The 12,752-nt window shown below is 44.4% G+C and overlaps 1 protein-coding gene across 9 annotated transcripts in view; it reads right to left on the bottom strand.

The window, feature by feature from the left end:
- The window catches only part of LOC110497316 (nephronectin), a 56,943-nt gene that overhangs the window by 18,211 nt on the left and 25,980 nt on the right, over window positions 1-12,752 (bottom strand). For 6 of the 9 annotated variants that reach the window (XM_090210248.1, XM_090210251.1, XM_090210246.1 and 3 more), the window contains 3 exons: window positions 5,712-5,831; window positions 3,492-3,611; window positions 898-1,032 (listed from right to left, as the gene is read on the bottom strand). In XM_090210248.1, coding sequence (XP_090066374.1) covers window positions 898-1,032; window positions 3,492-3,611; window positions 5,712-5,831 — 375 coding nt within the window. The remainder of the gene's footprint in view (window positions 1-897; window positions 1,033-3,491; window positions 3,612-5,711; window positions 5,832-12,752) is intronic. The other 3 variants (XM_090210252.1, XM_090210254.1, XM_090210253.1) reach the window with 1 other exon arrangement.

Here is a 12,752-nt window from a genome sequence, read left to right as displayed (position 1 = left end):
AGGGAGGGAGGGGAGAGACAAAAACAGAAAGACAGACAGACAGACAGACAGACAGACAGACAGACAGACAGACAGACAGACAGACAGACAGACAGACAGACAGAAAGAAAGAAAGAAAGAAAGAAAAGAGAGCTCTTGCATAGCACATAAACACAGTGAAAGGCAGCAGAAGTACAGCATGCTAATTGGCCAAGGTTAATTTCCCCTTCACTCAGAGAGGGAGTTCAGCGTTTACGTCAACGTCTCCTTTTATTAGTGGAAGTGCTATTTATTAGAGTGAAGAGAGAGAATCAGTACACTGAATACTTTACGAAGAATGCTTGTTAGTTCATTAAAACCCTCACCCATTCAGATAATACGTTATGAGGAGTTTAGTGAACAATTCACAACTGCAACTGACAGTGTTTAATTTTTGATTGTTGACACATCTCAAAGGCGTGAGAACAGAGGAGGCGTCATTCCAATAGACTTACTGAATGATTCTCTGTTCAAGATTAAAGAGTGAATGTGATTTGTTCAGAGAAGATGCAGTAAATACTTAGAGATTTGACAGGATTTATTAAGGTTATGCCGTTTTTTCTCTCTCTCTCTCTCTCTCTCTCTCTCTCTCTCTCTCTCTCTCTCTCTCTCTCCCTCTCTCTCTCCCTCTCTCTCTCTCTCTCTCTCTCTCTCTCTCTCCCTCTCTCCCTCTCTCCCTCTCTCCCTCTCCCTCTCCCTCTCCCTCTCCCCTCCTCTCTTTCTTCTTATCTCTCTCTCAAAATGATGAATGTAAAAACAACACCTGCGCTCCAGACGCAATGACTCGGCGATGGGTCAAAACATCTCAACAAGCCTGCCCGTTTTGACCTATTGACCCCAGGTAAGACGTGCGGAAGCCTGGATGACCTCATTACGTACCTACACACTGGTACTTCCCGTTGATGTATTGCAGGTCGAAGCCCTCGTGACACTTGCAGATGTAACTCCCGAATGTGTTGACGCACTTACGGAACCGGGGACACGTGGCCATGCCGCTCGCACACTCGTCCACGTCTGGAAGTAAGAACATTACAGGTGAAACTACAGTTCATAGTTGAGTCTTTATTAATACTTAGAAGGAGAGGCATTAATGCTAAGAAGGAAGGGCTGTACAATATCATGGCTCTGATTCAATACATGTGATAAATACCATCGTTTAATCAGCTAGCTAGTTTCCATTCTTTATTAATAAACATATAGTTTCACCTCTACCAAAGCCGTATATATCCATGGAAATCAATGGAAATACATGTCTCTTCGTGTATGCTTAGGTTGGCTAGCAACACATCAACACATATAGGTATTACATGAATACATATATAACTATAGCCTACAGGTTCATCTGCATCTTTCAAAATAACAGCATTTCCTCTCTTTCACAGGTCTTTTCTCTCCTTATTTCTTCTTTTCTCTCCTTTGGGTTTATTCAAACACGAACGAAAGCCGATTATGTATTAAATCCTATGATCAGAACAATACACACCACGGTGGTGAAGGTTTTAACAGCTTACAGGGTAGACTCAAACCACCTCTGTAGTTCCATGGGCAGGAATACATTGAAAGGACTAAAGGACTGAGTCTTTTTTCACTTAAAACCCTGAGTTAATGTGCTGTAAAATATTGCATGAGGGAAACCACTCTGACAGTTACACCAACTTGAAACTTACCGAGTGTTATGGAGAGTCTAAGAGAAAGATGGATGCATACTATAGGGTAGCCTACAACAGGACAAAATATATACAAGGTTTCCAATCAATCACTGCTTTTCTGTCTGAAAACCTACCCATGAAAAGAACTGTTTGCCTAGAAAGAGCAGTGCTGTTTCATTCAATCACTTCATATTTAGTGTTTATCGGCTTATATTCAGTTCTAGTTTCTGGAACAATCCAAAAATCCCAGGAGTTAATCATTAATCAGCACTCATTAGTCCCAGGATGACTCGTTAATCATAGCGTATTGTCCTCAACATGTTTCTCGCCTCTCAATCTCCATCGCCTGTCAAAAGATTGCAGCATTTCAGATTTATGTACCCATTTTTTGAGGGATTTGACATGGACTTGCCATGGGCCTCTTCACTTGCCAGAGGAACAACACAAAATAACAAAGAGACTACTAGACTGGACATATTTGATTTAACTAGGCAAGTCAGTTAAGAACAAATTCTTATTTTCAATGACGGCCTTGTTCAGGGGCAGAACGACAGATTTGTACCTTGTCAGCTCGGGGATTTGAACTTGATACAGTTTGGTTACTAGTCCAAAGCTCTAACCACTAGGCTACGCTGCCACCCCATATAACGCATCCAAATCATCCTACCCTGGAACAGCTATCAACTCTCTCTGGTATAAGAATATTTTGAAGATAAATTCACCATGCAGAGTTTGAGAGGACGATCTCACCCTGATTTGCTTTGGAGTTTGTGTTATTGAAGAATAACATAAATTGCTAACACTGGTAACCCTTCACCATAGTATTGATTTAAAGCAGACACCCTCTTCCATTAAAAAACCCCTCCTCTTTCTGAAAAGGGTTGAAGACACCTTTGGGCTAGAAACCTCTCTCTCCTTCCACAACAATGATTGATGTGCCTCTGTTTTAAAGCCACACCCCCACTGCCTCCCCTCAGTCTCAAACTGCGACTAGAGTGCATCGCCTTAAGGCTCAGCCAAGCCAATCGACAGAGCTTGTATTTAAGCTGAGCCAATTGACAGAGCTTGTATTTAAGTTGAGCGAATAGAGCTTGTATTTAAGCTGAGCCAATAGACAGAGCTTGTATTTAAGCTGAGCCAATCGACAGAGCTTGTATTTAAGCTGAGCCAATAGACAGAGCTTGTATTTAAGCTGAGCCAATAGACAGAGCCTGCATTTAGATGTGACACGGATTAACTGCCTCAATTTGTCCACCTGAAATGTACTCATCTGAGTGGTGGCATGTAAGAGAGAGAGAGATCCCTGGTCATTTTTCTCCCAGTGAACTTCAGTCAGTGCATTCACCTTCATTAAAAAAGGCCATTATGCAGTCTCCACGTAGTAAAAATGTAATTAGTAGCTCAGAGAGAGAGAGAGAGGGAATCACCATTGAGGTTGTCAAGGACATTCAGAATGCCAACGGGCCAGCAGAAAGTGAAGAAGAATGTTTGAGAACAACAGGAAGGTTCTTCTCCCTGCTGCTGTCTTCCCCATTCAAGGGCTTATTTGATATTCTAACTTGTGTTTTCATTGCTTCCAAGGGTATTTTGTCGAGCTCTGTGGCAATCAAATTTCATTTGATCATCTCTTCAGCAAATTCAAAGGCTGACAAGACTGAAAGAAACTCACCCGTCTCACGTTTTTCTATTACAAGAAAAGAAGTAACGCTTCTTCTGCCGTTGAATAATTGAATAAGGCTCACACATCTTGATGTGTGTGTGTGTGTGTGTGTGTACGCTTATGTGCGTGCGTGCTGATATATTTAACACTAGAACAGAACATACCCACACAGGTTCTTCCGTCCGGCGCCAGCTGAAGCCCTGGCGACGGGCACTGACAGCGCACCTCTCCCTTCAGCACCTCACAGCCATACTGGCAGTTGGCCATACCACAGGTACGGGTATCTGGAGGGGATACAGCAGCAGGTTATAGCTAGCTCTCTCTCTCACACACATGCACACACAAACATTAAGGACACACACACACACACACACACACACACACACAAACAAACATTAAGGACACACACACCACAGATCACACACACAAGCGGGTGCGTGGACACAGGAAGACTCACAGTGAGGATTAATTACAGCAATATTCTCTGGATCACAACCTAGGTAGAGTGGAATATTGGCACTCACAAAATACCCACCCTTCACCCTCCTTTCACTTCACTTTCAACCCTTTCTCACCCTCTCTTCTCTCGCCCTCCTGTTTGTCCTGAACACACCACTCTGTAGTTCCATTCTCATTGGTCGTTCAGGAGTTCAAGCTGCTCACCAAAATAACATAAAATCATTTATTTGTGTGGAGGCCCCCCCCCCCCCACTTCTCTTCCACAACATTTCCAAAAAAGGACATGAAAGTTGCTACGTTTGTTGCTGCAGCAGGTTCTCTGGAATAGACTGTAGGAGAAAGGAGGAGGAAGGAGAGGAGGGACGCAGGCCAGGCTGATAAAACATTAGAGTGGCCTGTTGATCAAAGACGAGGAGGAGGAAGGAGAGGAGGGACGCAGGCCAGGCTGATAAAACGTTAGAGTAGCCTGTTGATCAAAGACGAGGAGGAGGAAGGAGAGGAGGGACGCAGGCCAGGCTGATAAAACGTTAGAGTAGCCTGTTGATCAAAGACGAGGAGGAGGAAGGAGAGGAGGGACGCAGGCCAGGCTGATAAAACGTTAGAGTAGCCTGTTGATCAAAGACGAGGAGGAGGAAGAGGAGAAAGAGAGAGGAAGATCAACAAATACTTGAGGTGTCCTAAAAAAAATACATAGCTCCCAACTGTGTGGACAAAACATTATGAACACCTACTCTTTCCATGACCAGGTGAAAGATATGATCCCTTCTCGATGTCACCTGTTAAATCCACTTCAAAAAGGGTAGATGAAGGGGAGGAGAAAGGTTCAAGAAGTATCTTTAAAGCTTTTAACAGTTTCCCGTGTGTATCAAGAATTGCCCGCCACCCAAAAGCCATCCAGCCAACTTGACACTACTGTGGGAAGCATTAGAGTCCACATGGGCCAGCATCCTTGAGGAATCCTTTGGACACCTTGCAGAGTCCACGCCTCGAGGCATCGAGGATGTTCTGATGGCAACGCAATTTGGAATGTGTTCTTAATGTTTTGTACACTCGACATATGTAGATAGAACACACATGGATATTCTGATGTTATACCTCCACGGGTATCTTGTGGTTTTTGTTCCTGATGGGTAAAAGTAGTAAATAATTCTGCCGCCGCCAGAATCAAATCAGAAAAGCAAAACAAGCTTGCCGCTCAAAGAGGGGGCCTCCACATTCACGTGGGGGCGATATCATTACTGCTTTCATCAAAGGAACACCCAAGTGAGCACTCTCACACTTTTATAAGGTTCTCGATAAGATCGTGTGGTTGCAAAAGGTGCAAGGAAAGGAGAAATAAAAATATCAGCGGTTACTGGAGGGCAAGCACAGACACTATCCCCTCTACAGGAGGAGTCAGAATACCTTCAGGGCTAAGCAATAACAGTCCCATTTTATATACAAAGGTTAAAGTCCACGTCTACTTCATATTTGACTGGGGGTGCGTCCCAAACGGCACTCTATTCTTTATACAGTGCACTACTTTTGACCAGGGCCTATAGTCATTTAGGATGCATACTGGGGTCGGCTCCCCAGAGCCTGCCTGTAGCGGTAACGGTGAGTGGATAGAATGGGATGTTGACTTTTTTTCTCAAAACATTTTATCATAGCAGGAGAGACCGTAGTGTGGTCAAAGGTCTAATCGTGGATGTGAAAATGGACTTCATAATTGGAGAGAGAGCACAGTATTTTAATGGCTTTAAAGAGTGAATACATTTGAGGTGAGGGAGAGGAAGCAAGAGAGAGAGAGTGAGACAGAAAGGAAAAAATTAAGAGACAACAGACTGACAGACAGAGAAATACAAACAGAGTCAACGAAGAGAAGAGGGACAGACCGTCACACTGTTCACACCACACAGACCCACGTCATGTGACATTCCACTCACTTCCACATGTCCCGTCAGGCATCAGCATATAGCCATTGAGGCAGTAGCACTTGTAGCTGCCGTATGTGTTCATGCACCTGTGTTTGCACGGCCGGGGCTTCAGACCACACTCGTTCAGGTCTGGAGGGAGAGAAAGAGAGGAATCAGAAGGAGGTAGCGTGGGGGACGGAGAGGAAGGAGAAAGAGAGGGAGGAGAAAGGGAGGGAGGAGAAAGGGAGGAATCAGAAGGAGGTAGCGTGGGGGACGGAGGAAGGAGAAAGAGAGGGAGGAGAAAGGGAGGGAGGAGAAAGGGAGGAATCAGAAGGAGGTAGCGTGGGGGACGGAGGAAGGAGAAAGAGAGGGAGGAGAAAGGGAGGGAGGAGAAAGGGAGGAATCAGAAGGAGGTAGCGTGGGGGACGGAGAGGAAGGAGAAAGAGAGGGAGGAGAAAGGGAGGAATCAGAAGGAGGTAGCGTGGGGGACGGAGAGGAAGGAGAAAGAGAGGGAGGAGAAAGGGAGGAATCAGAAGGAGGTAGCGTGGGGGACGGAGAGGAAGGAGAAAGAGAGGGAGGAGAAAGGGAGGAATCAGAAGGAGGTAGCGTGGGGGACGGAGAGGAAGGAGAAAGGGAGGGAGGAGAATGAGAGGAAGGAGAAAGGGAGGATTCAGAAGGAGGTAGCGTGGGGGACGGAGAGGAAGGAGAAAGAGAGGGAGGAGAAAGGGAGGAATCAGAAGGAGGTAGCGTGGGGGACGGAGAGGAAGGAGAAAGAGAGGAAGTCGAAAGGGAGGGAGGAGAAAGGGAGGAATCAGAAGGAGGTGGCGTGGGGGACGGAGAGGAAGGAGAAAGAGAGGAAGGAGAAAGGGAGGGAGGAGAAAGGGAGGAATCAGAAGGAGGTAGCGTGGGGGACGGAGAGGAAGGAGAAAGGGAGGGAGGAGAAAGGGAGGAATCAGAAGGAGGTAGCGTTGGGGACGGAGAGGAAGGAGAAAGGGAGGGAGGAGAAAGGGAGGAGAAAGGGAGGAATCAGAAGGAGCGTGGGGGACGGAGAGGAAGGAGAAAGAGAGGGAGGAGAAAGGGAGGAATCAGAAGGAGGTAGCGTGGGGGATGGAGAGGAAGGAGAAAGAGAGGGAGGAGAAAGGGAGGAATCAGAAGGAGGTAGCGTGGGGGACGGAGAGGAAGGAGAAAGAGAGGGAGGAGAAAGGGAGGAATCAGAAGGAGGTAGCGTGGGGGACGGAGAGGAAGGAGAAAGAGAGGAAAAGCAGGAGTTAGGCTTCCTCAGCCCACACTTATTTTGTGTCTGGAGGTAGGGAGAGAGAGAGAGAGAGGAGAGAGGGAGGAGAGAGTGAGAGGGAGATGGGGGATGAGAGAGTGAGAGAGAGAGAGAGAGAGGGAGATGGGGGATGAGAGAGTGAGAAAGAGAGAGAGAGAGAGAGAGAGGGAGAGAAATGGGGGGGATGAGAGAGAGGGAGAGAGGGATAAGAGAGAGAGAGAGAGAGAGAGAGAGAGAGAGCGAGAGAGAGAGAAAGCAGGAGAGAGGGATGAGAGAGAGAGAGAGAGAGCGAGAGAGAGAGAGAGCAGGAGAGAGGGATGAGAGAGAGAGAGAGAGAGAAAGGGGGGGATGAGAGAGAGAGAGAGCAGGAGAGAGGGATGAGAGAGAGAGAGCGAGAGATCAAAGGGCATAGGGTCAATCTGGGTCAAGCCCAGCACATCATTTGTATGGAGTATATGGGAGGGAGTGGGGTGTGGAGGGTGGGGGCCAGTTTCAGGTAAGTGCCTAAAGGAAGTGAAGTGTTTCCATGTTCAGACAAGCCCGGCCGCTACCTTCCTCCTCTCCTCCTCTTTTCACAGGAAGACACAGTTAACAGCTGTTCCAACTGACCAAGCTGCTTATTACATGCTGCAAATGGTAAAAACAAATCGCTTCCTCGTACGTAACCTTTTAAAGTTCCTACCGATGGTGACATTACTGTTGTGTATCGCCTTGACAACTCCATCGCTGATTTCAGGGTGTTTCTTTTTGTGACCGTAAATGTCTGGAGCTCCACCCCCCCACCCCACCCCACCCCTACCCCCCCCCCCCCACCAGTCTATGCAGATATTATTAGAAAACTATCCCTTGTTAAGGTTACACGCTGTGTGAGCTCAGAGAGAATAGAATGTACCCGAGGCTCAACACCTGTCAAATACTGCTGAGAAAAACTCAAGTCATTATCTTTATATTGGCCTGAAACACACAGACACTAACTCAAGTCATTATCTTTACATTGGTCTGAAACACACAGACACTAACTCAAGTCATTATCTTTACATTGGTCTGAAACACACAGACACTAACTCAAGTCATTATCTTTACATTGGTCTGAAACACACAGACACTAACTCAAGTCATTATCTTTACATTGGTCTGAAACACACAGACACTAACTCAAGTCATTATCTTTACATTGGTCTGAAACACACAGGCACTAACTCAAGTCATTATATTTACATTGGTCTGAAACACAGACACTAACTCAAGTCATTATATTTACATTGGTCTGAAACACAGACACTAACTCAAGTCATTATCTTTACATTGGTCTGAAACACACAGGCACTAACTCAAGTCATTATATTTACATTGGTCTGAAACACAGACACTAACTCAAGTCATTATATTTACATTGGTCTGAAACACAGACACTAACTCAAGTCATTATATTTACATTGGTCTGAAACACAGACACTAACTCAAGTCATTATCTTTATATTGGCCTGAAACACAGACACTAACTCAAGTCATTATATTTACATTGGTCTGAAACACAGACACTAACTCAAGTCATTATCTTTACATTGGTCTGAAACACAGACACTAACTCAAGTCATTATCTTTACATTGGTCTGAAACACAGACACCAACAGTGGGGTTGAGTAAGTGTTCCATAAGAGTACTGATGTCCACAGTTGAAAAATGATACAATTCAAGGGGTTACATTTTTTGATAATGTACTGCACCTGGAGTGGACACCTTTTGAAGTGTGCTTGGAAGTAGGGTCCCTTGGGAGAACAGGGACCACCAGGAGTGCTAAAAAGGATACTTCAGGATTTTGGCAATGAGGCCCTTTATCTACTTTCCCAGAGTCAGGTGAACTACTAGCATGCTAGCAGATACCCAGAGACTTCCAGTCAGTCATTGGGCTGGGGAAGTTAGCATGGGCTCGCGAAGCTACCTCTAACTTCCTTCATGCTGGACACAGAGACATAAAAATAGTATCCACGTGTTCATGTTCATCTGGGGAAATAGATACAATGCATCATTCCCCAAATCCAGAAGTGTCCCTTTAAGTGTGTGTGTGCGTAAGGAGGGGAGTGACACACATATACGCACACACACTCACACACACACCCCCACACCGTCCCAACAACATTAGAACAACATCTATCTAAGTTACACCACCCCCTTCCATGTCTAATTGAGGCATGCCATGTCAATAGATCTCCATCTCAGCTGTACATGATGGCCGGTCGTTTTAAAGCCTGGCCCACTTCAGAGTAAAACCATGCGCGGCGCCATCTTTAGCTCTGGGGCAACGCGCGGAATGGGAATGCATTCTTTGGGTGCTTTGGCTGCTGGCATGCCCGTCTGTATCGAACAGATGCTACAGATTTAAATAGATGAATGGGACGAGGTGCGGAGTGTACCTCGGACGTGTACCTTGGTCGTATACCACGGTATTAATGTGAATTGGCTAGCCCGCTAAGGCCATGTCAGCACCGTGATTGGTGGTAGGGGAGAAACGGTCTGTTTAAATCCTCCGCTGTGCCATTGGGCTTAAGTCAATTTCCAATGCAGTAAATGTTAAGGGATGACTGACAGTCTGACAGAACGGGTTGGGGACGGATTAGAATAGAACACTGTGGCGTACTAGAATACAGTAAATGTTAAGGGATGACTGACAGTCTGACAGAACAGGTTGGGGACGGATTAGAATAGAACACTGTGGCGTACTAGAATACAGTAAATGTTAAGGGATGACTGACAGTCTGACAGAACGGGTTGGGGACGGATTAGAATAGAACACTGTGGCGTACTAGAATACAGTAAATGTTAAGGGATGACTGACAGTCTGACAAAACGGTTTGGGGACGGATTAGAACACTGTGGCGTACTAGAATACAGTAAATGTTAAGGGATGACTGACAGTCTGACAGAACGGGTTGGGGACGGATTAGAACACTGTGGCGTACTAGAATACAGTAAATGTTAAGGGATGACTGACAGTCTGACAGAACGGGTTGGGGACGGATTAGAACACTGTGGCGTACTAGAATACAGTAAATGTTAAGGGATGACTGACAGCCTGACAGAACGGTTTGGGGACGGATTAGAATAGAACACTGTGGCGTACTAGAATACAGTAAATGTTAAGGGATGACTGACAGTCTGACAGAACGGGTTGGGGACAGATTAGGATAGAACACTGTGGCGTACTAGAATACAGTAAATGTTAAGGGATGACTGACAGTCTGACAGAACGGGTTGGGGACGGATTAGAATAGAACACTGTGGCGTACTAGAATACAGTAAATGTTAAGGGATGACTGACAGTCTGACAGAATGGGTTGGGGACAGATTAGAATAGAACACTGTGGTGTACTAGAATACAGTAAATGTTAAGGGATGACTGACAGTCTGACAGAACGGGTTGGGGGCGGATTAGGATAGAACACTGTGGCGTACTAGAATACAGTAAATGTTAAGGGATGACTGACAGTCTGACAGAACGGGTTGGGGACGGATTAGAATAGAACACTGTGGCGTACTAGAATACAGTAAATGTTAAGGGATGACTGACAGTCTGACAGAACGGGTTGGGGAGGGATTAGAATAGAACACTGTGGCGTACTAGAATACAGTAAATGTTAAGGGATGACTGACAGTCTGACAGAACGGGTTGGGGAGGGATTAGAATAGAACACTGTGGCGTACTAGAATACAGTAAATGTTAAGGGATGACTGACAGTCTGACAGAACGGGTTGGGGACGGATTAGAATAGAACACTGTGGCGTACTAGAATACAGTAAATGTTAAGGGATGACTGACAGTCTGACAGAACAGGTTGGGGAGGGATTAGAATAGAACACTGTGGTGTACTTGTTTTGACTTCCAATTGTCCAATAGCACTAATTCACACAAAACAACTAAGAGAAGCTTCTATATTGGTTTCTAAGAGAAGCTTCTCTATTGGTTTCTAAGAGTAGCTTCTCTATAGGTTTCTAAGAAAAGCTTCTATATTGGTTTCTAAGAGAAGCTTCTCTATAGGTTTCTAAGAGTAGCTTCTCTATAGGTTTCTAAGAGAAGCTTCTATATTGGTTTCTAAGAGAAGCTTCTCTATTGGTTTCTAAGAGTAGCTTCTATATTGGTTTCTAAGAAAAGCTTCTATATTGGTTTCTAGGAGTAGCTTCTATATTGGTTTCTAAGAAAAGCTTCTCTATTGGTTTCTAAGAAAAGCTTCTCTATTGGTTTCTAAGAGTAGCTTCTATATTGGTTTCTAAGAAAAGCTTCTTTGTTGGTTTCTAAGAGAAGCTTCTCTATTGGTTTCTAAGAGTAGCTTCTCTATTGGTTTCTAAGAGAAGCGTCTCTATTGGTTTCTAAGAGAAGCTTCTATATTGGTTTCTAAGAGTAGCTTCTATATTGGTTTCTAAGAGTAGCTTCTATATTGGTTTCTAAGAGAAGCTTCTATATTGGTTTCTAAGAGTAGCTTCTATATTGGTTTCTAAGAGTAGCTTCTATATTGGTTTCTAAGAGAAGCTTCTCTATTGGTTTCTAAGAGAAGCTTCTCTATTGGTTTCTAAGAGAAGCTTCTCTATTGGTTTCTAAGAGAAGCTTCTCTATTGGTTTCTAAGAGAAGATTCTCTATTGGTTTCTAAGAGAAGCTTCTCTATTGGTTTCTAAGAGAAGATTCTCTATTGGTGTCAGTGGTTTATATAAAACAAAGATTTTAGTAAATAAAACACATTCATGAGTAGTTTATATTGTACTAAATGTGAATAATTACTTTACCCCACAAGCAAATTAATCTGTTACAGTTTTATATACAACATAGTGAATAATGAACAAATCTCTGTCAAATCTGTGTCTGTGTGTTTCATCTTCTACACTTGATACCCTTGAGTACTAAACGAGAAGAGATGGCGCATCTGGAGCTGTCACGACAAAGTCATCATATTAAATATCGACTCCCACCAAGACATTCAACTAGAAATCGTTGACAGAATGAGAAACTAAAGTGGCCATTTCAACTCTGAGATTAATAATCCAGGCGCAATTACTTGGTCATCTGTATTATAAAAAGAAAGACTATGTCTCTCCTTGTGGAGTAACTTTGGAGAGACAATCATTAGCACCTGTCGGTGTTCTTTATCATCAAACAGTGAATTCATATGTAGAATGGAGTGATACGAAACAATGTCATTGAGATTTCCTTTGGGCGATAACCACACTGGATATATTGGGTGCTTAACATGTGTTATAAAAATCCTAATCCTTTTTATCATTAACTTCCAAGCGTAACTCAAACTTGTGTCAAGGTCAAAGAACAATTCCAAACACTTCAACACAGTCTTGTTAGCATCATTAGCACTGTCACTACTGACATACAGGGATTGTCGCTAACTATCATTAGCATCTCCTCAGCAACATGGCCAAACACACAAACATGACAAAATGCCCTCTCGACTAGCGACAACACCTCAAAGACATCTCACCCTGTCTGCTATTTTGGTCGACATCCCTGTTTTTCTATTGTCACCTTTCATTTGGCCACTACCCTCCCTGACAGTTCAGTAATCACGCACGCACACATATATACACACACACAGAACCCTGGAGCTGGTATTTGTCAGCCATTTCTCCCACTGTCACTCCTGCTTTGTCTGCCGGAGCTCTGCCTTCATCATTAATAAGAGCTGCTGTGGAGAGAGACATGGGTCAAAGGCAAAGAAACATAAAAAACATTGTCCATTGAGAGAGAGAGAGAGAAGAGAGAGAAGAGAGAGAGGAGAGACAGAGAGATATATATATA

The sequence above is a fragment of the Oncorhynchus mykiss genome, chromosome 19 (assembly GCF_057628025.1).
Source record: "Oncorhynchus mykiss isolate SJ-2025 chromosome 19, ASM5762802v1, whole genome shotgun sequence".
NCBI lineage: Eukaryota > Metazoa > Chordata > Actinopteri > Salmoniformes > Salmonidae > Oncorhynchus > Oncorhynchus mykiss.
The sequence above is the reverse complement of the archived record's forward strand: the minus strand, read 5'-3'. Positions and strand labels throughout refer to the sequence as shown.